General features: G+C 43.6%; 1 protein-coding gene across 1 annotated transcript in view; it reads left to right on the plus strand.

The window, feature by feature from the left end:
* The window catches only part of SLC5A11 (solute carrier family 5 member 11), a 58341-nt gene extending 35877 nt beyond the window's left edge, over nt 1–22464 (plus strand). Inside the window, exons 10-17 of the mRNA XM_049903470.1 lie at nt 2745–2950; nt 7543–7678; nt 15867–15974; nt 16299–16449; nt 19062–19230; nt 19848–20063; nt 20912–21071; nt 22218–22464. Coding sequence (XP_049759427.1) covers nt 2745–2950; nt 7543–7678; nt 15867–15974; nt 16299–16449; nt 19062–19230; nt 19848–20063; nt 20912–21071; nt 22218–22423 — 1352 coding nt within the window. The 3' untranslated portion in view covers nt 22424–22464. The remainder of the gene's footprint in view (nt 1–2744; nt 2951–7542; nt 7679–15866; nt 15975–16298; nt 16450–19061; nt 19231–19847; nt 20064–20911; nt 21072–22217) is intronic.
* Nucleotides 22465–26737: the final 4273 nt, after the last annotated feature.

Here is a 26737-nt window from a genome sequence, read left to right on the forward strand (position 1 = left end):
AAGGATTTAGAAGTTATGAATTATATAAATGAATAAGTTTGATTTCATTCTCATAATAGTAGATACATCTTTTTTTCCCCAGCATCCATAGAACAATCTATAAAAATTAATCATTGGAAAAAAAAATCCAAAATTGGCAAAAATACCCATGCAGACATTGTTCAATTACATTATCTTGCCCGTGTTTAAAAAATTTAAACTCATCAGGAAAAGCGTAAATTAAAAAAAAAAAAAAAACTAATAATTAAGAAATTTTAAAGCAGTCTACTAAATAGTGCTTGGGTCAAAGAGGAAATAAAAACTGCAATTATGGGCTACTTAGAAAACAATGAGAACTTTACATTTCACACTTAATAAACTAAAAAAAGTTTTTTTTTTTTATGGAGTCAAAAGCTTTATTCCTATGAAAACATTTATATTCATAAGTATAAAAGCCCAATTTAGTGAGTTAGAAGAAACTACAGAATGTATTATTCCAATTTCTATTTCTTTGACAAAAGCAATAAAAAACAGTGGCAAATCACATCAAAGAAAAGGGAGAAAAAACAAGGCAGCATAATTAATTTCAGAAATGAGAAAATGAACTAAACAGACACACAGAGAAAAAAATTAAATTATAAAAATATGCATAGCTTTATGCTAATAAATTTTAAAAATTTGCTTGAAATCTATGCTTTTCTAGGAAAATGTAAATTATTAAAATTGACTCCAGAGAAATAGGAAACCTGAATGGTCCAATAACTTAAGAAGAAATTGGAAAATTACAAGAAAAACAAAAACTCTCAAAAAGGGGCACCAAGAAACACTAGAAGCAATCCTATCAACATCAGGAAAAGGGTACTATCTTACCATTATTTAATGCAATAATAGTAAAAACCATAAGATACACATATTGGAAAGAGACAAAATTATTATTGTATGTAGATGACATGACTGGCTGCCTAGAAAACAAAAAAGAAACTGAAAAATTGACCTAAAAAGGAGTTTAGCCAAGTGGCTGAAATCAAGACTAATACTCAAAAATCATCCACTTTCCTTTATGCCAAGGATGTCTCCTATATCCATGCTGCTCAGAGTGTGGTCCCTGGACCAACAGCATCACCATCACCTGGGAGCTCATTAGAAATCCAGAATCTCAGGCCCCGCCCCAGACCTACTGAATCGGAATCTGCATTTTAATGATGCTCTCAGGTGATTTGCAAGCGCCTTAAAATTTGAGAAGCTCTGTCCTACTTCATTTTCCCCCATCCTGGAGTGATTCTATTCTTAGCTTTTCTACCTGCTATGATCTATATTTTGATGATATTCTTTTGCTCTTTACACACATGTGGATGGATCCAGTTATTAACCAACACATATCCTACCACAAAATAATTTTTCATGGAAGTAAAAACTCGTTGCCATCGAGTCAATTCCGACTCATGTTGACCCCATGTGTTACAGAGAAGAGCTGCTCATTAGGGTCTTCTTGGCTGTAATCTTTATGGAAGCTCATCACCAGGCCTTTCTTCCTTGGTGCCGTTGGGTAGATTAGAGCTGCCAACTTCTAGTTGAGTAGTGGAGTGCAAACCATTTGTGCTACTGAAGTAAAAAACAAGGAAAATTTGTCATTTCAGTAGCCATTGTTTACCACAAGTTTCAGCAAAAATAAGCAAGGCTGCAGGTTACATTTCATTTTTATCCAAATGGTACCACCTTCTTCTCTTACGCAAAAGAAAGCCTTCCAAAATGTAATCAAATAAGAACGATGTTACTTTAGGGATAACCTTGGGTATGTATATTTCCATCTTTCTTAAACTGAAGGTACCTTATTATACATGCTGTTTTGGAGCTCTGGTGGCACAGTGGTTAAAGCACCCAGCTACTAACTGAAAGGTTGGCTGTTCGAATCTACCAGGTGCTGTGCAGGAAAAAGGTGTGGCAGCCTGCTTCTGTAAAGATTTCTAACCTTGGAAATCCAATGGGGCAGTTCTACTTTGTCCTATAGAGTGGCTACAAGTTGGGATCTACTCAATGGCAGCAAGTTTATTTTTCACTTCCTAGTATCTCTTGGGGAGCCCTGGTGGCACAGTGGTTAAGAGCTCAACTGCCAACCAAAAGGTCAGCAGTTTGAATCCACCAACTGCTCCTTGGAAACCCTATGGGGCAGTTCTACTCTGTCCTACAGGGTCACTATGAGTCGGAATTGACTCAGTGGCAACCAATTTGGTTTTTTGTTTTTTCAATGGGGCAGGGAGAAAAAATTACATCTCTATGTCACTAACCTGTAGTTGAAATTCAGCATTTTCCCTTTATAAATGTAGGCAACAAAGCTCAGTCATATTATCAATGCTTGTTACTTTGATACCAAAACTTATCCCAGATATTTTTATATTATATTACAATTGTTACTGATATATTGGAATACTGTTTGTGCTCGTAGCTACTTTGAAACTAAGTAGTTTTTACTATTTAATGGAGTAAATAAATTGCCGTATCACATTTTTTATGTCTTGTTGGTTGTATTCAATATCTTTGGTTTCTTTTACAATCCTATGTGTTTTATATTATGAATTTAAAACTAATATTCTGAGAAACCATCCATAGGTACTGCCAATGGCATTTAAAAGAAGAAAAAAGGTCAAGAACCCTTACAGGGAACAACTTCCCTTGGAAATTCTGCTCTAAGATTTCACTGTGGTTTTTATTACTTGCTGGGGATGGATCTGAGTTTCTGGCAAACTTGGGCTTCCTCTGAATTCTAGGTTTCGATGCAGTTGGTGGGATGGAAGGCTTGAAGGAGAAGTACTTCTTGGCCCTGGCTAGCAATCGGACTCAGAACAGCAGCTGTGGGCTGCCCCGAGAAGACGCCTTCCATATTTTCCGAGACCCAGTGACCTCTGATCTCCCATGGCCTGGGATCCTGCTTGGAATGTCCATCCCCTCCCTCTGGTACTGGTGCACAGATCAGGTACAGGGCAGCTAGCCCAGTGAGCACGTCCAGGATGCTTCTCTCCTTGGGCTGGCTGAAGTCAGTGTTTCGGTCTCATTTGCGTTTCCCCACATTCCTTGACTCCTTTCTTCCCAAGGCTCTATCTGCTATTTCACTTCTTGCCCTCACTAATGCTAATGACAAATCCAAAGCTGGTATTTGCAAAGGGAAAAGTTGAATACATTCTACTGATGTGTGCAAGGATCTAGGAAGCAAAAGAGATGCCAATTTTAGATGGAGGTTAACATGGATGCTAGATGTCGTTTGTTCAACAGATACTCGCTGGGCACTGGGAAATCATGAGCGACAAAGCAGAGAGCGCCCTCTGCCGTTGTGGAGCCTCTAGTGGGCATAGCGAGAAAAACACCACAGACAATAAATAAGTGCATTATGTGGATGTCAAAAGGGGATGCATGCTATGAAAAAAAAAGAGTAGAGTGGGTTAAGGGAGTTTAGCAGTGTGGGAATAAGATTTAACATAGGGTGGTCAGGGGAGGCATGATTGAGAAGCGAGGGTTGAGCAAAGGCTTTGAAGGAGAAGAGCAAGCACTCCATGTGACTGTTGGGGGATGAGCATTGTGGCAGTGGGAAAAGCCAGGGCAAAGGTCTTGGGGCAAATGCATCACTGCTGTGAAAAAGAAAAACAAAAAGCAGAGCGATGTGTATGATCAGCCCTCGTGTGTAAAAAGGGGAGGAATAGAGTCACTATTTGTATTTGCCTTTGTATGCATAAGAAGACTCTGGGTAGGTATACAGAAAACTACAAGGCAGGGAGACTGGGCAGATGAGCACCAAGGATGGATGGGAGCCAGTTCACTGCACACCTGTTTGTACTTTCTAAAGTTTTCACCTTCATCTATTCAAAAAAAAAATTGCTACAGTAAAGATCAGATCTATTGCATTAATATGTCAAAATTTTCTTTCTGAGTGCACTTTTCTGGAAGAACACATGTGCCATGTAGCTAAATTTAATCGAATTTAACAAAAGTGTATTTCTGGTGTGAATAATGTGTAATTCCAGTTATTTAACTAAAATGAAAGTTAAGACATTAGAAAAAGTAAGTTTGACTGGCAATGAGCAAATAAATCAAGAATTCTTGATATACAGTTTATGGGCTCCTGGGATGGATCTGAAAACCCATTGCCATCAAGTCGATTCTGACTCATAGTGACCCTATAGGACAGAGTAGAACTGCCCCATAGGGTTTCCAAGGAGTGGCTGGTGGTTTCGTATTGCTGACTTTTTGGTTGGCAGTTGCACTCTTAACCACTGCACCAACAGGGCTCCAGTGGTGGCGCAGTGGTTAAGAGTCACAGTGAGCTACAGCTACTAACTAAAAGGTCTGCAGTTCAAATACACCCTGTGGGCACTTCTACTCAGCCCTATAGGGTCACTATGAGTTGGAATCGACTCAACTGCAACAGGTTTGTGCCTTTTTTTTGAGGGGGGAGGTAGATGTATTAGTTTTTGAAAAATTTTATATGAGTGTATATTCATTTTATTTATTTATTTTTTGCTAAAAAATCAAAAATCTGTTTACCATTTTGGAAGCTATATTGCATAGTCAGGGCTGAGAGGAGTTTAAATAAAATAAAGAACATGGGGTTGGAAAGTGAGATTGATACAGGGGACATTACAGAGAATGAAACCCAGGTCCCACCCATGAGAGAGGACTCTGAGTGAAGAGTTAATTTCCAAGGCGTGATGGATGAAATATACGTACACGGTCCCTTTAAGAGAGAGCCCCCCCCGCCCCCCCTCCCCCGCCCGCCCCGTAGCAAATCTAAGGTGGGAGAGATCCTGGGAGACAGTACAGAACTGGGCTAACAGCGTGGACATTCAATCCAAGAGATCTGGGACATTATTTAACATCTCTGGGTCCCCATTTCCTCATCTGTTAAATGGGGCTACTAATAGTTATAAAATAGGGTAGCACACAGAATTAGGCCAGAGGCCTGTGCTGCAGGGACAGTAAATAAACTATCAAAAACATTATAATTTTTGCCATCATTTATGTTTCTGCTCTTGGCACAGTTCACCAGTATGTATTTATTAAGTTTTACAAATATAGGTAGTCTCTGCTTATGATGGGGTTCCATTCCGAGGACTCTGTCCTAAGTCAGTTCTGGTGTAAGTTGAATACTTTTTTTTTCAGTTTTCATTATTGTTACCTTTTCTTATCATTATCTTTATAAATTTGATATTTGAACACCTGCAAGTGAACATCTGAGAATAACAACATCACCAAATTACGAGCTGCAACATTATATATAGTACATGTTACTTACTAAGAGGTACACACGCACAAAACAACAGACGGTCGTTAAGTGTGGTTCGTCATAACTCTAACATATTGTAAGTCGGGGACTACCTGTAATTACTTGAGATTCCTCAAACCCTTATTAGCAGGAATTCCGGTGTCTACCTCTAGAAGGTCACCTCCACCCCAACCCATATTATTCAAGAACCCAAGGACTTAGTCCGAAAGGAAAGGGCCCATTCTTGCTTCCAAATGCCAGACAGGGCAAGAGAGCCAGCAAGCCCAGGCCTCCCTCTAGCCCTGTGACTTTGGTTTTGGCCACACGGCGTTGCTGCTGAGCCAGATTCTGCACAAAGAGGGTGCTGGTTCACTGTGCTGGTGCAGCCTAGGAAACACATCTTTGCCTACAGAACTATATCTGGGCTCATCCGAGAACAGAAGAAAGGCAAGTCACCATTCCATCCTCAAATTCTATATCTCTTGGATGGAGACAGAAGAGGTGAATAATTATTGATAACAATAGTTGCACTTAAAAGTTTATTGATGTCAAAGGATGTGCTGCTGGTCGCTGAGCTAAGCATTTTATATGTATTATTAATTTGTTCTCATAACATCCCTATGAAGCATGCCCCATTACTTGGGCCTGGGCATTGTCTTATAGGGTAACACTCTCCTCCTTAGGCTTTGCTTTTTTCAAGCAGCACAACTCTCTTAAAACTTAGCCATTTCTTAAATTCATAGTAGGAGACACCACTCCATAGTCATAGAAGCCAGCATTCTCTTCAGTCACAGTTTTGGATCTGAAGTAGAAAAGACTTCGTTTTACAAAGCTGTAAACTATTTCCTGTCTGCTTCCAGACAATTGACACTTGCACGCCTCTGTTGGCACCTTATTGAAGCAATAAGCAGTATCCCATAGACTCTGATATCTTTACATTGACACTGTATTTGTTAAGTATTCTAGCCTCCCTAGCAATATGTTTGGAGTCTTAAGAAATGACAGACCAAGTGCTACGCAAGGACAGCTAACTTCTCAGGTCTGAATCGAAGGGTCCTCCTTAGTCATCTGATGCCTCTGGCAATTGTCTGACACTGTCCAGTCTCGCGGGTTCTGCAGATGACTTGCTCCCCAAGCGCCAATGTCTCCTCCTAAAAATGTGTGCACATTTGTCCTGTGGACTCTAAAAAAATGTTAAGGGTGTGCTGTGGGTTTGGGAAAATCCTGCTTCTCAGCATTCTTCGCATTAAGGGTTCTTTGCTGATTTAGTGAGGACTCTTTTAGTTTATTAAAAAAAAAAAAAGAATAAGCATAAAAGGGCTTTTTATTTTTAACTTGCATAGCTGGGAGGCCAGAAGCACTATTTTAAGTGTTCTAAATATTTTGCTTCATTTAATTGTCAAAACCTCCCTAGTATTATTCCCATTTTATAGATGAGGAAACTGGAGCAAAGAGAAGTAAATTCACTTGCTCAAGGTCACACAGCCAGGAAGTAGGGATTTCAACCCAGGCTGTCTGTCTCCAAAGCCCACACTATAAACCAGACCTGGCACAGCTAGATTGAGAGGCTCATACTAGGTTGTCAGAAATTGTCTGTTTCTCTATGTCTCCCAGTTTTGCTTTGCTCTGGGAGGACTTTAGTCTCAAGGAGACTTTCCCAACATGATAGCAGACATGCAGCCAGAAGTCCTGAACTATGTTTACTGTTAGCAATCCAGTGGAGGCTGTAGGGGTAGGGTGCCTCTTTCCCATTCATTTATAAGAAGTCCTGTGGAGAGCTCTAATTGGCCTGGTTTGAGTATACACCTTTCCAGGGAGGTGGAGTGCTTCTGTGGAGCAGTCTAATTGGCCACATCCAACTTCTAGATAAAGGAGTGAGGAGCTAGCAGAGTGGGGGTCATAGCTATCCCAGCTGGACCACAAGGATTGAGATTGGAAAGGAGATGCTTCCTCAAAGAGAAGCCAGGCAAGCAAAGATCCTAAGTCCACCACAACTGCCAAGAAGCTATACACACTACCAGTACCAGTTGGTGTTGAGTTGATTCTGACTCATGGCAACCCCATGTGTGTCAGAGCAGGGTATCCCATAGGGTTTTCAATTGCTGATTTTTTGGAAGTAAATCACCAGGCCTTTCTTCTAAGGCACCTCTGGGTTGACTCAAACCTCCAACCTTTTGGTTCGCAGCTGAGCACATTAACTGTTTACACCACCCAGGGACGCCTATAACCCAGTGACATAGCGACCCTATATGCACTTATTTTGCCTTAAGATAAAGCCTTACTAGCTTCCAACCACCCTCACTGTCTTCCAGGTGATTGTTCAGCGGACCCTGGCTGCCAAGAACCTGTCTCATGCCAAAGGAGGCTCTCTGATGGCCGCATACCTGAAAGTGCTGCCTCTTTTCATGATGGTTCTCCCTGGAATGGTCAGCCGTGTCCTCTTCCCAGGTGAGAAGAAAATTGGGAGGAGAGGCCACCTGTCTGTGAGTCTCAGCCCCTCTGTGACAGTGTCTATGTCTCAGACACTGTGAAGTCTTCTTTACATATTACTGCCTGCCCCAAGAGAATGGACTGGAGTCCTTTCCTAGTATGGTTAGACTTGAGGTGCCTCCATCCAGGCATCTCCTGACTCTGCTGTTTCTCAACACTGGCTCAGTGGGCAAGTCGTATAGATGTTCCAGGCTAAATTGAATGGAGATTGATTTGGGGCCCTGCCTCAGCCATGTTTGTTTTAAACCACAAACTAGGCACAAATCCTATAGTTGTAGATATCAGTTTCCTGAGTGTTGAGTTCAGGGGTTTGATAACTTTGGCTCAAGGGAACCCCTACCTTTGGGTATTTTTCTTAACAAAAATCAGGGAATATCAAGGCCTCAAGGGTATTTGTCTTGGCTTTTTTTTTTTTTTTTAAAGGTGGTAAAGGGATGGGGTTTGCACTGTGGGGTAAATAGAGCTAAGGAGGGGGGCAATGTTTTTTGGGGGATCACTGTGGTATCAGGAACTGGTAGCCTGTACAGAAAAAATTTCCCCTCTTTCCCCCTCAAACAGTGAACTTTCCCCTAAATCCACCGAGGCTGTTATTAACTAAAAGGGGAGTGTGAAGCAGAAAGGTTCCTTCCCTATGCCCTGTTCTACACGATGTCACGCAGAAGTAAAGAAAAAGGTAGGATGAAATGGTCAGTTAGTTGGCCAAGAATCTTTGTCAGAAAAATGTAGTGCCCTTAGAATGAGGAGGAAAGGGTTGGGAGAAGGATGATAGGGGAGCTGCCCACGTTGGCAGACTCTGGGGGCAGAGATAGAATGAAGAACCCAGAACCACTGATCCTGTTCCCAGGGAAGGGGGACAAGGCTTGAAAAAGCCCAGGTGGGAGTAAGAACTGGGACCTGGTGTTCGTGGTGACTTGATGGAAAAATATACAGCTATTGGGCAAGGCTTGACATATGAAATGAAAGAGCCTATGAGTGTTTATTGTGTACTTGCGAAGGGCTGGTCCCTGTGCCAAGAGTTCTACAGTAAAGTGTGGTGGTTATGAATATGGACTTTGATCTGAGCTGGGTGGGCTTGAATCTAGGCTCTGCCCCTTGCTAGCTGTATGACCATGGATAAGTCACAAAAATCTCTCTCTACCTGGCTTTCCTCACTTGTAAAATGGGGATAACAATATCTTGTAAGGCTTAAAGCCATTCCTGGTACCTGGTAAGCACTACGTAAGTGTTCGTTTTTATTCTTGTATGCATGTATTATACGGCATTGGGTTTGGGTTATACATGTATTATCTCATTTATTCCTTAAAATGACCTTAGAGGACAGGAAATATTTTTATTTCCATCTTGCAGATGAGAAAACAGACCTGAAGAATCACTCATTTATTTACTCTTACATGTATGTGAGACTATGTCTCAGGTACTTTGGTCATGTTATCAGGAGAGATCAGGGACTGGAGAAAGACATCCTGCTTGGTAAAGTACAGGGTCAGTGAAGAAGAGGAAGACCCTCAACAAAGATGAATTGGCACAGTGGCTGCAACAATGGGCTCAAACATAGCAATGATTGTGAGAATGATGCAGAACTGGGCAGTGTTTTGTTCTGTTGTATATAATAAGGTCGCTATGAGTCGGAACTGACTCAACAGCACCTAGCAACAACAACAACAACATCTATTCAACAAATATTTTGGGAACCAGTTATCTGCTAGAACTTATTCTAGAAGACCCTGGAGATTCATAAGTGAATAGGACATATAGGGTCCCTGCTTTACTGGGGCTTGCATTCTAGTGATAGAGGAAACAGATGAAAATAAGTATATAAATAAATGAGATAAATGTTGACTGTTCTAAGTGCTGTGAAGACATATGTCACAGCTAAGTGCTATGACAGGGAGACATTGTAAGACATGCTAGGTAAAGGCTGCCTCAGACAGGGTTTCCAGGGAAGGCTTCACTGGGGAGGTGACAGTTGATCCCTGTGGAGAGTTTGAAAATATATTTTGGAGAGGGGCCAATCGGATTTATTGATGGGTTGGATACGGGGAATAAGGAATAGGGAGGAATCCAGGATCACTCCTAGGCTAAATGGCTTGACAGAGATAACTCAGCTAGCACTGGGTGAACCAGTGTTTGACCCCAGGTCTATCTGCCTTCAAAGCCTGACTCTTAATCATTTCATGTTACTGTCTATCCCAGAAAATTACACCTTAAGCTCTAGGTCAATATCTGGAAGATCAAAAACAAGACCTTGACCGTCTCTTAACAGCTAGACAATCAACAATCAATCTTAAATGATACATAATGTCATGTTCCATGCCCCTCAAGGATTTTGGAACGTAACTGGTGAGTCTGGTGCTCATGAGAACCATAGAATAAATACATACATTAAAACACTCTATTATATGGTACAAGCAATAAGTGTGAAAGGGCTTTAGGAGAGTGAAGGAAAACGTGCAGTGGTCATTGTGTATTTGAAGACTCTGTCATTTCTCTAGGTGGTGTAAATGGTTAATGTGCTCAGTTGCTAACCAAAAGGTTGGAGGTTCAAGTCTATCCAGAGGCACCTTGGAAGAATGATCTGGTGGTCTACTTCTGAAAAATCAGCCATCGAAAACTCCATGGAGCACAGTTCTACTCTGACATACATGGGGCCTCCATAAGTTGGAAACAACATGATGGCAACTGGTGTTTTTTGGTCTCCTTTCACACCAGTTTTTTTTTTTTTTTTTTTCTCTAAAGGTCTAAGCTGGTACTACTCATTGTCTGGTCCCCAGTCTAGCAGCATCAATGTTGCCTGGGAAATTGTTACAAATGCAAACTTCCGAGTCCCACCCGAGACCTGCTGAATCATAATCTCCAGGGGTGGAGCCCAGCAATCTGCCTTTTAACAAGCCCTCCAGACAATTCCGCGACATGCTAAATTTTAAGGACCCTGGCCAATAATGCCCAGCTCTGGGCCAAGCCTCTCCACCATCCCTTTTCTGCTTTTCTCTCCATCTCAGCTCCATCAACTCCAAACAGAAACTCTGTACCTGTTAAATAATAACTCCCCATTCCCACCTTCTGCTCCATAACCAGTAACCTATTTTCTCTCTTTATGCATTTGCCTGTTCTAGATATTTCATATAAGTGGGATGATACAACATTTGTCCTTTTCTGCCTGACTTATTTCACTCAGCATAATGTTTTCAAGGTTCATCCATATGGTAACATGCATTAGAGCTTCATTTTCTTTTTGGCTGAACAATATTCCATCATATGTATATACCACATTTTGCTCATCCATTCATCTGCTGATGAACATTTGGATTGTGTTTGCCTTTTGGGTATTGTGAATAATGCTGTAACGAAGCCTGTAAGTGCATACAAGCATGCAATGAAGCTGCAAGTATCTGTCTGAGTCCCTGCTTTCAAGTCTTTTGGGTATATACCTAGGAGTGGAATTCCTGGGTCACATGGTGTCTTAGGCTGGGTTCTCTAGAGAAGCATATAAATATATAGAGAGAGAGAGAGAAAGAGAGAGAAATATATATCAAGGAAATGGCTCATGTGGTTGTAGAGGCTGGAACATTCCCAGTCCATGGACCAAGATAAGAGGTTTCTCCTGAAGCATGTAGCTGCAGGAGCCGGTGAACCCAAGATTGGCAGGTCGGTGAGCAAGGCTCTCATTCACAGGCTGTGAAGATCAAAGAATCCCAAAGATCGGCAGGCAAGACTGCAGGTAAGCTGCTTGCTCAAGTCCCAAGAACTGAAGGTCAGATGAACAGAAGCCAGCTGCGGGATCCAGAACAAGCAAGAGCCTAGAAGCCTTGCCAGAATATCCACTTATATTCAATGCAGGCCACACGCCCAAGGAAAATCCCTTTCAACTGACTGGGTACTCACAGCAGATCCCATCATGGAGGTGATCACATAATATCAAATCTCATCATGGAAGTAATCACACTATCATACAACTATTAAGCCACTGAGTATCATGGCCCAGGCAAGCTGGCACACAACCGTAACCATCACATACAGTGCATTCCATGTTTAACTTTTTAAGGAACTGCCAAACTGTTTTCCACAGCAGCTGCAACTTTTCACATTCCCATTAGCAATGGACAGGTGTTCCAATTTCTCCATATTCTCATCAACATTTGTTCATTTTTTTTTATACTAGCTAGCCTAATGGGTGTGAAGTAGTAGCTCACTGTCATTTTGATTTGCATTCCCCTAATGTCTAAGGGGAGGGGAGCCCCGGTGGCACAGCGATTAAGAGCTTGTCTGCTAACCAAAAGGTTGGCAGTTTGAATCCACCAGCTGCTCCTTGGAAGCCCTATGGGGCAGTTATACCCTGTCCTAAAGGGCCACTATGAGTCAGAATCAACTTGATGGCAATGGGTTTTGGTTAATGCCTAAGGAGCTCTGGTGATGCAACAGCTAAGTGCTTGGCTGCTAACCAGAAGGCTGACAGTGTGAACCCACCTGGCTGCTGTTTGGGAGAAAGACCTGGTGCTCTGCTTCTGTAAAGATTACAGCCAAGAAAACCCTGAGAGGCAGTTCCACCCTGTCACATGGGGTTGCTATTAGTCAGGATCAATGAGGTGGCACCCAACAACAGCAATGTTTAATGGTGTTGAGCATCCCTCATATGCTTATTGGCTATCTGTTTAACTTTGGAGAAATGTCTATTCAAGTTCTTTGCTCATTTTTTAATTGTTTGCCTTTTTGTTGTCAAGTTGTAGGAGATGCATGAATTAATTATTTAAAGGCACTTATATGAAAATTGAGAGAGAAGCAAAACTACCTTTAAAAAAATAAAACGCAAAAGTCTAGAAATGTAGCTATTTATGAAGCCAGTCTTCTCTGCCTGAACTTTGGAATCAGGGTCTGAGTCTGATCTTAATACTTACCAGCTTGGGAAAGCTATTTAATCTCTGTGGGCTTCAGTTTTCTAGTTCTTAGGATGGGCAGCTCAATATCTTCCTCACAGAGCTATTGTGAGAATTAAATGAGAAGGTGCGTGCACAGTGTTTATTGCAGCAAGAGTCACAGTAGACACCCACTGAATGTTGCCATTGTGGAGGAATGAGGATTTGTGCTATGTTTGGATTTGGTCTGCTAAAAGCAGAGGTCCTGAAGCTTTCTGACAAGAGACCTCACTCCATATAGAAAATGGTTGATTAATTAACAAGACAGGTGAGGAGATGTTACTGAATGGTGGGTAATTATCACAAAGCTATAACAGCTGAGCCAACTAATTTCACTATGACCAACATATTTTTTAGGTTGAATCTATAATCACAATTCTCTGCAGGAAACATGTCTTATTAGCTTTGTGTCTGTCACATGTTTCATGGTTAAAGTTTGCATTCCTGGAAGGTTAAACAAAAACTTTGTTGTTAGCAATTAAATATCTCAGGGAGGTTTTTCCTCCTTCTCAAGACACCTTGAAGAGAGGAGATTTTGGACAAGAGGCAGAACCCATATAGATGTGAACCTAAACAAGACCTCTGCCCTACTTGGGAGGCTCTCTACAGTACTCTGGCCACAGAAATGTAAATGTTTTCTAATCTCCTAAACAGAATCAGTAGAGTAGTAAAAAGCCAAGAACTCTGACCTCTCAAAAACATTTTTCTCAATGAGTTTTCTTCTTCTTGGTGCTTCTCAGCAAACATCATTTTGGTCTGCAGTTTTAAATTTTCTCAAAGCTAACCAGAGTTCAACTAGGGGGCACCTACTTTTATTCCATAGCATTTGCTATTAGTATTATTAACTGCGGCCACAGCACCCACTTCCTCTCCCATTGGTGAGTGCTAGTTGGGGGAGGGGTCCTAGCCTCAAGAAGACATGGCAGTGGGTAGAGGAGTTTTACGAAGATCAGTCAGCCCAATGGATGAAAGAGCCAAGGGCAATTTTCATTTCTTAGCTCTTCTGAAACATTAAAAAAGAAAATGAAGACAATTGTTTTTTAATTGTGGTGGATTTTTAAAAAATCATGGTGTATTTTAAATGTTAATGTTCACCAAATCAACATTTTAACACAAATAAAAGTATAGGAACTAAATATATAACCTCATCTGGAGATACTACCAAACATCTATATTAAGGCCATTTGTGAATTTGAGATCTCACCTAAAGGCCATCACCGCATTGGTTGCATTGAACGAGGGTGGAGACTTCATGAATAATGAAGGGCTCCATCCCCATCCCTAAACTGAGGTTTGGGGTGGTTTACATTCACCATAGAAGATGTGCGGCACAGGAATGTCACCAATTACAATAAGAAGGACGGAAGCCTTTGGATTGAGCAGAGGGAGGGACTGAGAATTATTTTTGGAAGTCATTCCTAGATCTACTTGGCAAAAGAGATTTGCAAAGTAATATGGGGTTCAGCTGGACTGGGCTACCAGAGGGGTGAGTGGTGTTGGATAGGCATTGAGATTGTGGTGAGGAGCACAAGTTAGCTCAGATGTGAGGAGCTAAGGAAGACAGAAGATGACAAGAAGTCATCGTTCAGACACAGGTGCCAAACCACTGACACAACATGCAGAGCTCTGAAGGTCCTGTGGCCGGATGCACTCTGGACTGAGGATCTCCAGCAAGCTGGGATGCAGCTCACCTATGCCCAATAGGTAGGCTCTGGAGGGGGTTACTGCCCGACTCACTAAAGATGGAAAAGCATACACTCTCTTGGCCTTTCTTTTCTGGAAATCGGACTAGGAGCTGGGAGACCAGGATTCTGGCTCTGACATGACCTTGCTGGATAATTTTAATTAGGTCACTTCCCCTTGCTGAGATTTTTTCTCCATCTTTGAAAAAGTAAAAAGTAATATCTGCCTTCCTCATAGGGTTGTGCAAAGTTATTAATAATAATAGTCCCTCCTGACAAAAATTTATTAAGCACCTTCTGTGTGCTACACACTAGTACGTATGATTTTTCTCTCTTCCTCTGTCCTCCAAGCAGAAAGCCTATACTTGTCTGCTTGGGATGTGTTCATCATGATAGTAAGCAGAGATGAAGAGCTAGAGATGTAAGGAAGACTGGATGAATTACCTTAGAGAGACCAGAGAGCTGTTCAGAAGAGAAAAGAATTGACATAGAAATGCAGGAAGAGAAGGGGAGAGAAATTCAGAGCCAGCCTGGCTGGGTTTTTTGAGTGTAAAATGAGACAGCTGTTGAACTGTATGCACTATTAAGAAAGAGATGGGGGAAAAAAGAATTAAAAAATTTTTTCCATGTGTCAAGCAGTAGAGTTCTCCTTTTGCACCTCTGAGGAGCTTCCGTAAACATCTAAATTGCTTTCAGTGCCTTTTCATAAGGTGGTGGGAGGATAGATGTAGGACACTGTGGCCACTAGGTACCTTAGCTTTATCTGGGTTACAAAGTCTAGGTTCTTTTCTTTCTCTCTCTCATTGAGTTATAAACTTAAATACAATAAATAGGGAACAAGCCCAAGCCTATCGCTTGATGAAATTTCAAGTGAATACACCCTGCATAACCACCACCTAGATCAAGGTATAGAATATTGTCATCATCACAGAAAGTTCTTCTGCATGACATATATAGAACGTTTCCATTACTCCAGAAGGTTCGCTTGTGGATCTTCCACCCAATACTCTCCACACCAGAGGACACCACTATCCTAACTTCTGTAACTACAGAAGTTTTGTCTGTCCTTGAACTTCAAGTAAGTGGAATGACTCAGTAAGCACTCTTTTATGCCTGGCTTCTTTCACTCAACACAATGTCTTTGAGATTCGTCTATGTCCATTTATTAGTAATTCATTCTTTCTCTTTTTTTGCTGTGTAATATTCCATTGTATGAATATGCCACACTTTATCCATCCTCCTGTGGATAAACAGTGGTGTTATTTCCTTTCTTACGCTATGAGTCAGAATCGACTTGACAGCACTGGGTTTGGCTTTTTTCTTTTTTTTGTTATTCTTACCCACTACACTCTGCTGTGTCCTGTGGTATAAAAGGGCACTGGGTAGGAGGCCCACTGCAAGGGTCCCACTCTCCAGGAAAGACAAAGCTTGGTCTCTGGAGTGCTTGTCAATCATCCCTGTCTCCTGGTGCTGGCCTGCGTCAGGTCATGTTCGGCTAGGCCTGGAGCTTTGAGGGTCTGTCTTGTGAACTCTGGAACTGTGTTTTCTCCACAGACCAAGTGGCTTGTGCAGATCCAGAAATCTGTCGGAAGGTCTGTAGCAACCCCTCTGGCTGCTCTGATATCGCATATCCCAAACTCGTGCTGGAACTCCTACCCACAGGTAGTGTCCCCTCACCCTTAAGTCAAGTCCCCTAAAGCACCCAGAAAGGATTTGGCTGGGCTCTGATCTGAGGGAGGGGCAAGCTGGGAGGGCTGTTGGGAGAGCATGGGCTCTTGGCTGAAAGGCTGAGCCCCAGAGCCAGGACCTCCAAACACAATCCAAGTCCTGGCTACTCAGGGGGCTCCAGTCCTTACATTCTGCCTCCTCAGAGTTGAACCCATTGGGATCTGCTGGTGTTGGGCCTGGGGTAACAGGGTCAGGAGTGAAGGCAGCAGCTATTGACAGAAAACGCCTGAGGCCCATAGACCTCCCTTCTGCTCCCAGGGCTCCGTGGGCTCATGATGGCTGTGATGGTGGCGGCGCTCATGTCCTCCCTCACCTCCATCTTTAACAGTGCCAGCACCATCTTCACCATGGACCTCTGGAATCATATCCGACCTCGGGCGTCTGAGAAGGAGCTCATGATTGTGGGCAGGTAAGGTCTTGCTGGGTGGGGCCAGGCAGAGGAGTGAAAAGTTCAGATGTCCAAGAAGGAAAGATCTGAGCCCACCCAAAGACAAAGTCCAGCCAGCAACTTCTCTGGATGGGCTCAGCCTCCTCTGATAGCAAAGGGGAGGAACACTAGGACTCCATGTATGGATAAGTCACTCATTCACTCAAGAGATGTTCAACGAGCACCTGCTATGTGCCAGCTACTGAGCACAGAACAGTGGAGGAAAAAAAGTCTATTCTCGCCTGCATGGAGCTAGTGGAGGAGAAGGGAGGTAAACAGGCAGTTATAACCCTAACGAGTGTCATCATGGGAGATTTGGAGGAGAAGTAACCCAACCAGACTGGGACCTGAGATAAATACTCGGGTAAAAGGGAGGAGGGGTTTTCGGGGTTTCCACACCAAGGCTTCTGCAATGTTCTGAAGTCGAATGGCGGAAATGAAATGTCCAAAATGAGTGGCACATAAGTCATATGTAAATTACATGCAAATAACCACTGGAGAAGGTTTACCTTAAGGGCTGTCTCAGCCTTGAGCTCAGGAAAGAGCTCTTAGATACACACCAAAGCACAATCCATAAAAGGAAAAAAAAAAATCACAACTTGGACATCGTCAAAATTTAAAAACTTTTGCACTTAAAAAAACACCGTTAGGAAAATGAAAAGACAAAAATATTTGCCAACTATGTATCTGATAAAAAGATTTGTATCTAGAGTATAGGAAGAACTCTTAAAGCTCAAAAATAGGACAAACAACCCACAGATTTGAATAGATATTTCACCGAAGAAGGTATGTAAGTGCCTAATACGCCCAAGAAAAGATGCTCAACATTGTTGGTCTTGAGGGGGTGCAAAATAATACCACAATGAGGTGCCACTACTCACTCCCTGGAATGGCTATAACCAGAAAGTCAGACAAGGACGTAGAGAAACCGCAACTCTCATTCACTGCTGGGGGAAATGTAAAATGGTTCAACCACTTCAGAAAACAATTTTGCAGTTTCTTAAAAGTTAAGCATAAACTTACCATAAACCCCCAAACCAAACCCATTGCCTTCTAGTCAATTCCGACTCACAGCGACCCTATGAACTGCCCCATGGAGTTTCCAAGGAGTGGCTGGTGGATTCGAACTGCTGACCTTTTGGTTAGCAGCTGTAGCTCTTAACCACTGCACCACAAGGGCTCCAGACTTACCATAAAACCCAGCAATTGCACTGGATATATATCCAAGAGAAATGAAAACATATGCCCACTCAAATACTTGTAGGCAAATGTTCATAGCAGCATTTTTCATAATAGCCAAAAAGTAGACACAATCCAAGTGTCCATCAACTGGTGAGGGAAAAGCAATATAGAGTATATCCATTGCAATGGACTACTTTTCAAGAATAAAATACTGATACATGCTACTACATGGGTGAACTTCAAAAACATAATGCTGAATGAAAGAAGCCAGCTGCAAAAGCCCACACATTGTACGATGCCATTTATATGAAATGATACTATTTATATAGAGACTGAAAGCAAATCAGTGGTTGCTTACAGCTGATGGTGGGAACAGGAATAAACTGCAAACAAGCATGAGGAAACTTTTTGGAATGAAGAATGTTCTAAAACTGGATTGTGGTAATGGTTGTCCAACTGTATAAATTTGCTAAAAATTATTGAATTGTACACTTACAGTGAGGACAGTGGCAGTTCAGTGATAGAATTCTTGCCTTCCATGAGGGAGACCCAGTGTCTTAGTCATCTAGTGCTGCTATAACAGAAATACCACAATTGGATGGTTTTAACAGAGAAAGTTATTTTCTCATAGTCTAGTAGGCCAAAAGTCCAAATTCAGGGCGTCAGCTCCAGGGGAAGGCTTTCTCTCTCTGTGGGCTCCGGAGGAAGGTCCTTCAATATTCCTCTGGTCTAGGAGCTTCTCTGTGCAGGAACCCCAGGTCCAAAGGACGCGCTCTGCTCCTGGCACTGCTTTCTTGGTGGTATGAGGTCCCCAATGTGTCTCTGCTCACTTCTCTTTTTTTAATCTCAAAAGAGATTGGCTTAAGACACTACCTAATCTTGTACACCTCATCAATACAATTGCTGCTCATCCATCTTATTACATCATAGTGATGATTTACAACATATAGAAAAATCACATAAAATGGTGGACAACCACACAATACTGAGAATCATGGCCTAGCTAAGCAGACAGATATTTTTTGGGGACACAATTCAATCCATGACACCCAGGTTCAATTCCAGGCCAATGCCCCTCAAGTGCAGCCACCACTCATCTGTCACTGGAAGCTTATGTGTTGCTGCGATGCTGAACGAGTTTCAGTGGAGCTTACAGACTAAGACCACTTCTGAAGACCAACCAGAAAATGCTATAGATCACAGTGATCTGATCCTGTTGTGCATGGGGTCACCATGAGTCAGGAACTGACTCCCTGGCAGTTACCAACAACAAACATGAAATAAGTACATTCTATGGTATATAAATTATACCTCAACAAAGCTGTAAAAATAAGAAATAAGTGTTCAGACACGTCATAAGATGGCCTCAGGGAAAACAGCACTAATGGAGACCTCTCTTTCGCGGGCACCAGGGTATTTGTGTTGCTGCTGGTGTTGGTATCCATCCTCTGGATCCCTGTGGTTCAGGCCAGCCAGGGTGGCCAACTCTTCATTTACATCCAGTCCATCAGTTCCTACCTGCAGCCACCCGTGGCTGTGGTCTTCATCATGGGATGCTTCTGGAAGCGGACGAATGAAAAGGTAACCCTTGGTCAGCCCCTCACCATGTAAGAACCAAGTGCTGCCTCCCAACTCAGCCCATGAGGGTTGAGGGGGGACAAGAGTGGAGGAGTCTGAAGAGAGGATCTGAGGTTGGGGTTGACCTGGGGGTTGGTTGGGAGGGTGAAGTTCTGTGTTGGAAGGTACACAAAGTGTGTTACCTGACCTTTGAGAAAAAAGCAACGGTGTTCTCGGAAGTATTTTGATGCATTTTGTCATTAAACAGGGAAACTCAATTAACAGGGAATGAGCAAATGGAGCCCTGGTGGTGCAATGGTTAAGAGCTTGGCTGCTAACCAAAATGTCGGCAGTTCAAATCTACCAGCCAGAGTGGTGGAAATCCTACGGGGAAGTTCTACTGTCCTATAGGGTTGCTATGAGTCAGAATCCCCTAGATGGCAATGGGTTTCAATGGGTGGGAGCTAATTATATGTAAATAATCAATTATATGTAAAAGATAAGCAGCTCCAATACTTTTTGAATCATTGATCCCAGCAGTGACTATCACAAGAAAGACAGCTTCTGGAGGTCTCAGGAGAACCGAACCGGCAGCCTTCTAGCCCCTGATGACTCTAAGACGATTGTGCTCTGATTCACAGGGTGTCTTCTTGGGCCTGATCTTGGGCCTGCTCCTAGGCTTGATTAGGCTGGTCCTGGACTTCATTTACGTGGAGCCTCAGTGTGGCCAGCCAGATGAGCGCCCAGCAGTGGTGAAGGATGTCCACTACCTTTATTTCTCCACCATTCTGTCCACAGTCACCCTGGTTACTGTGTCCACCGTGAGCTGGTTCACGGAGCCACCCTCCAAGGAAATGGTACCTTTGGGTTTGACTGCATTTTTGTCTCAACTCTTTTGTTGCAACCAACAGAACACTGGCTCAAACTAGTTTAAGCAAAAAGAATTGATCAAAAAGCTGAAAAATCCAGGGTTAAGCTTTAGGGACAGATTGATTCAGGACAGAACCCCTGGGTGGTGCAAACAGTTAATGTGCTCGGCTGCTAACGGAGAGGTTGGAGGTTCAAGTCTACTCAGAGGTGCCTCAGAAGTAAGGCTTGGTGATCTACTTCCAAAAACTCAGCCCTTGAAACCCTGTGGATCACAGTTCTGCTCTGACACACACACTGTGGCCGTGAGTCGGAATCAACTCCACGGCAAATGGTTTGATTTAGGTTTGATTCGAGACTCAGAAAGGGTCATCAGAGTCCGTGTGGAACCAGAAGCTTCTAGGGATACATCCTTGCTTATTCTCATTAAAAGCATAAGCATTTCTGTCCTGACATTTTCAGCAAAGTCCTTTACTTCTGCTGATCAAGTCAGTTGGAGACACGTGCTCACAATGAACCAGTTCAATCCAGAGGAATGGATGAGCCAAAGGGCTGACCTTCAGATCCCAGGATACCCTAGGGTTTAGGATAACCCCAGGGGACTAAAATGAGGGAGGATTAGGTCCCAACGTGAGAATTAGGCCATTGAAGAAAGACGGAGGGTTGAATGGGGGGAAAGCCCACTGCTTCTAAGGGTGCAGACAGCTACAGCTTGTTGGACGGCGGGGTAAGGTGAGATGGAGAAGACCCAGACATGAAGGCTGGGCTTGGGGCTGGGCAGAGGATGGAAGGAAGGAGTGGCAGCCCCCTCCCCTCACAATTCATCTCTGCTCTGTAGGTCAGTCGCCTGACCTGGTTTACTTGTCGTGACCCTGTGGTCCAGAAGAAACAGGTGCCACCTCTGCCTCTTACCCTCCCTCAGAGTGGGACACCGGAGGGTAGCAGCACCAGCATCCAGCTGGAGATTGTTCAAGAAAACATGTCCAAAACCCACAGCTGTAAGTTGCCTCTCGGTTACAGTCAGAGCTTCAAGACACATTACGTGTTTAAGGGGAAATTTTTTTTTGCATCAAATCACAGCCAGAAATGGTGGCACACTTGGAATTTGGCATTCCCTGACTCCCAACGTCTGGTCCTTCCCCACTCTTCAGCCATCCCAAGGAGGTTGTTCACTAACTTTCAACGAAAATCTCCGAAGCGCAATAGTAGCAGACACTTGTTGGGTCTTATTAAAACACGGTTCATTTACCCGCATGCAACCCTACAAGGTGGGTTGAAGTTGTTAGCATTTTCTAAATTAGTGGTTTAAAACTGGCAGCTTGCAGATGTATTTTGGTTTAGTCTACTTTCTGTTTTAATACAATGTGAGTTAACATTTTAAAAAATTGGGAGATTTCACATAAAATTCCAGGTTTCCATCTTCACTTGAAAAGTGGGAATATCTGGCAACACTGAGGCCACCTGTCTGTGTGGCAAAAGTTGTCTGGAGCTGCAAAGCAGCCACCCCTTAGACTTGGGATAGGTCCTCCAGTGAGCCAAGGTCCCCCCACAAGTCCCTATTGTCTCTATGACTTTGAGGCCGTCAATCTTCACGGGCTTTTTTTTTTTTTTTTGGTAATTGTAGATGTGAACTCACATCACACTAAACTGAGGAAACTGAAGGAAAGACCCAGAAGGCCATGTGTTAAAAGAAAAATAAAAGAGAGCGTATTTTTTTTTTGGCAGAGGTGAAGATTATTTCAATATGGCTAACATACAAATCTGTTCCTGTTGACACAACCTGCTGGGCTCTGTAGGCAATTGAGTTTGCAGCCCCATCTCTGAATGGAGAAAGAATTCCCGTAAGAGTGCTCATTTTTCTTCAGCTTCCTGGTAGGCAATGTGACGCAGAGCAGAGAATCAGATAGAGCGAGGTCCAAAGCCCACCTCTGCCACCACTTACCAGCTGTACAGTAATCAGCTCAAATTAGTTAACCCTCTGAGCCTCAATTTCTTCATCTGAAAATAGTAGTCTTTCAGAATAAGGCAAGAAAGGTACATAAAGTACTTAGCACAGTGCACAGAACACACCCTGCTAGCCCCCTTTTCCCTTCTCCAGGAGGCACACCCATCTCTATGACCTTTCTTTGCTTGGTACTTTCCAGGTGATGTGACCCCAAAGCAGTCCAAAGTGGTGAAAGCCATCTTGTGGCTGTGTGGAATGGAAAGCAAGGGCAAGGAAGAGCCCATGAGCAAAGTGGAACCTGTCATAGCTTCCTCGGAAGAAAACCCCGTCATGAAAACCCTCCTGGACATCAACCTCATTATCTGCATTAGCTGTGCCATCTTTGTCTGGGGCTACTTTGCTTAATGTTGGCGACTGAACCCAGCGGTCTAAGCTCTCAGTTTGTTTTCAATGCCTTTTTTTTTTTTTTTTAATGAAAGAAAAATAAAGCTTTTGTTTGTTTACCATGAGGCTTCCCATTTGTTTATGGGATATTTTCAACAAGCCATTTAGCTTTTTATTCTTCTTGAAAGGGAATGAAGAAAGTTAGAAGCTAGAAAAGGCAGAGAAGTGTAAATGCTTCCTTTTCTCAAAAGGCTAGTTATTCACTCTTCTGTCCATCATGCAACATCAACAGCCAAATTCAAAGACTCACAGGACCTCCCCTGAGAGCGGCCATATCTGCTGGGCTGGGCGGTTAGCATCTGAAAGCTTCCCCAGCTCACCTTCGCAGTGCAAGGAAGGGCACCAGCGTTCTCTCTCCTGCCTTCCACTGTTACTGGCTTTGGGTGCAGGAAGAGCTGGTTCACAAAGGTTTTCTCATTGTGACACGTGCTCATGGATATGATTTCTGGGAAACAGATCTGAGTTAGTGCCCAGAAATCTTGTGCTACAGGAAAACCAAAAAATTGTGTGTACTTCCCAAATTCTGGCTTAGGCTGTGCTTCTCTGCTTAATTACCCATGATGATGCTTCCCTAGAAACAAAAGCAGCCAGGAAGATGAGTAGTTCCACAATGAATCTCTATTGGTCAAGGGGCCAGTAGAGGCTTTTGACCTGAAGAACAGCCACTACTGTTGCGTGTACAGCCAGACATTATAGCTTCCCTGTTCTGAGCCCTAGAGCTGATGGGGTCTGATGGAGTCACGTGTGGCTTTAGGGGAAATCTTCAAGGAGAGGCTGAGCTTCCCTCTCCAGGGGTCAATGGAGGGGGTTGGGAGGAACGGTGAGAGTTTTAGTGAATAACTTCTTTTATAGAATCCTGAGGACCTAGACCATGGTTGTATCTTTCATGTTTCCCCAGGGTCTGAGACAGTGTGCGGAAGAGTAAGCACTCATTGATCATTCCTATGAGGTGAAGGTTAAAGGTGTCCAACTTTTCCAAATTGCTGTACCACTCCATCATCTCTAACATCAACTACACCTCCACCCCTCAGTATTCTCCCTCCCGTCTTTGGGTTCTGTAATTTGCTGCAACATCTCACAGAACTCACAAACTGTATCAAGGAAATGGGTCACAGTTATGAAGGCTGCTAAGTACAAAATCCGTGGGTTAGGTGTAGGCTTCTTCTGACTCATATGGCTGCAGGGGACAATGAATCCAAATAGGCAGGCCAGGCGACAAGGCCGGTGGCTCACAAGGCTGCAGAAGTTGGTGAATCAGGTCAGATGATAGGCTGCTGAAGCTGGGGATTCCCAGAATCGGCGTGTCAGATGGCAGGCCGCTAGATCAAGTCCCAAGAACAGGAGGTCAGACAGTGATGAGCTGGATGCAAGATTCAGATGAAGAACGGGGCGGGGGGAGGGGAGGGAGAGAGAGAGAGAGAGCCCTTCCAGAGCTGAGCACCCACACGTATACATTGGATGCAGGCCACACCGTAGGAAAGGTGTGACTTGAGTAAGGGTGGGACCGGAGTCACACCTTCCTACAAGGCTGTAACTCGATACACCCCACATTAATCCTACCTCATTAACATACAGAAGTTAGGATTTAGAACACATAAAATGAAAGATAATTAGGATAATTACATAAGATCACAAAATGGAGGGCAGCCACACAATACTGGGAATCACAGCCCAGCTAAGCTGACACACAACCCCAACCATCACAGGTTCCATACACCTTATTTGCATAGTCCCACTCAATCACTGTGTGTTAGTCACAGACCATATTAAGTAATTCATTACACCTGCAGGGTTTCACTGGTATCTTGAGCTCCTCCCCAACTCTGACGCTCAGCCAAATCCCAGTGGCTGCTCTGGGTGGGCACACGGAGACCTCTGTTGCCTCTCGTTGAGGTCAGATGTGCATTTCATCGAAGTTGTCAAGAGGACCACCAGGTATCACAGGCTACTACCTCTCTCCCCAGTTACTGCCACTGGCCTCCTAACTGGACATCCTGCCTATTCTCATCATAGGGAGAGTGGCCTTTTTCAATGTAAATCTGATTAAGTCACTCCTCTGCTTAGACTCCTTCAATGACCTCCTCAAACTTGCATGGTGAAGTTCACATATCTCAATGTGTGAATTATGCCCCCTGTGGCTTGGCCATTCTCCAGTTGCTACTCTGGTTACTCTCTCTTTGAAGCTGGTCATACTATTTACTATTCCCATGCTCTCTCCCCTCTGGACCTAGCCTGGCATAAGTGGGCCCCCACGAGTATGCTTAAATATTGATCAAATTCATCTTTGCCCTGCTTTTTCCTCTGCTTAAACACCCCCCTCCTCCACTTCCTCTTCCTATTCTAGTCTCCACTTAGAGGTCACTTCTTCCAGGAAACCTTCCCTGATCACCTCAACCCCACTATGACATGTATCTTCAAAGTATGCATCAACTTTATTACTGATTGCTTAGCTGTCTTCCTAGCTAGAAAGCTCCACAAGGGCTTTGATGTCATAGGTCATTCACACCTATGCCTAGCACAGTGCCTGTTGAAGGAATGAATGGATTGAGCATCAGAACACAAATGTCATCTGGCTCCTTGGCTCATCTTCACACTCCGCTCTCCTGCCTAGTTGTCCACCCCTGCCCAGGTACCTATCCTATGACCAAGGAACATCCCCTATTCCTGCACCAACTTAGGTCCTTGAGGTCCGAGCTCATGGAGGTGACCAAATTTCTGATCCACCTCCTGCCCTCTGGTCTTTGGGAACTGTGGAACTTCAAAGGCTTCCTTGATCATAGACATTGGCCCCTAGGGCTGCCCTTGTGACCAGTGTTCACCTTTGGGGAGGGCCCACAAGCAATCACCAAATCCTTCTGACTCTGCTTCTCTAAGAATGTTACTCTGTCCACATCACTCCCCTCCCACTGCTTCTGCCTTAATTTAGGTCAGCATCAGCTCTTATCTAAGGCTACCAGTTTTGCCCTGACTTTAGTTCACTTTCCAAACTGCAGGCACAGGGGTCTAAAAAAACAAATGGGACCAAGCGACTCCCCTTCTCCCTCAAGAGCTCCCTACTGCACGTGGGGTAACTTCCAAACACGGGTTATCAGGTTCTTCGTGCTCTGGCTCCTCTCCATCTCACCAGCCTCATTCCTAGCCCGTTTCCCACCTCTCACTCAGGTTATTGCTGTCTCTCACCTCACAGCCTTTGCACAAGTCATTCCTGTCAGGAATGCCCACCTTCACCCTTGGATTCACCCTAAGCTTCAGGAGCCATTCCTGACTTGGAGGCGTGGGCATCCCTTCCCTGTACTCTCACAACTCTTCCCTCTCAGGGCACCTCTCTCTGCCTCCCCAGTACCTGCGTGCAAGCTTCCTGAGGGCCTAGATCATGGTTGTATCTTTCATGTTTCCCCAGGGTCTAGGACAGTGTATGGAATGGGAAGCACTCAACTTTTACCTGGAGGATATGTACAAAGTATTTATGAGACTAGGGCTTCAATTAAAAAGTCCTTGTGTGAAAAAAAAATGCTGAGTTCTACCATGAGATGATATGCATCAATATATTACAGATGTAATTTATTGATGTGCATAAAAACTGAATTCAAATGCAAATAGGGACAATGAAAACAGAACCCGATTTTTTTTTTTTTTTTACATCGAATATACTCCCACACCTGGTTATTTGTGATGACATTTTGATGTGGTGGACAGACCCTAAGTCACCCCCAATGATCCACTCCCCTTGAGTGTGGATGGGACCTGTGACTTGCTTCTAACCAGAATATGTCCAAGGTGGTGGGATCTCACTCCTGTGACTACATTATATAAGACTCTGTCTTGCTAGTGGACTCACCTTAGAGACTTTCATTGCTGGCTTGAGGAAGAAGCCATATTAGGAATCCTGAGCATCAAGGAACTGCAGGCAGCCTCTAGGAGCCGAGGGCAGCCTCCAGACCACGGCCAGAAAGAAACCAGGGCTCTCAGTCTTACGACTGGAAGGAAATGATTTCTGAAAACCTGAGGGAGTTTAGGTGCAGATCCTTTCCAGTCGAGACTCCACATCAGACCCCAGCCCTGGTCAACACATTGACTGCAGCCTTGTGAGACTAAGCAGAGGACCCAGCTAAGCCACGCTGGGACTCCTGACCCAGAGAAACTGTGACATGATAAATGTATGTTGTTTGAAGCCACTGTTTGTTAACTGGTTACACAGCAATAATAACTGACACAAATGTGTATGGGTTGTATGTGTATGTGCGAGAACAGGTGGATTGGGTGTGGAGGGTATAG

The sequence above is a fragment of the Elephas maximus genome, chromosome 12, assembly GCF_024166365.1.
Source record: "Elephas maximus indicus isolate mEleMax1 chromosome 12, mEleMax1 primary haplotype, whole genome shotgun sequence".
Taxonomy (NCBI): Eukaryota; Metazoa; Chordata; class Mammalia; order Proboscidea; family Elephantidae; genus Elephas; species Elephas maximus.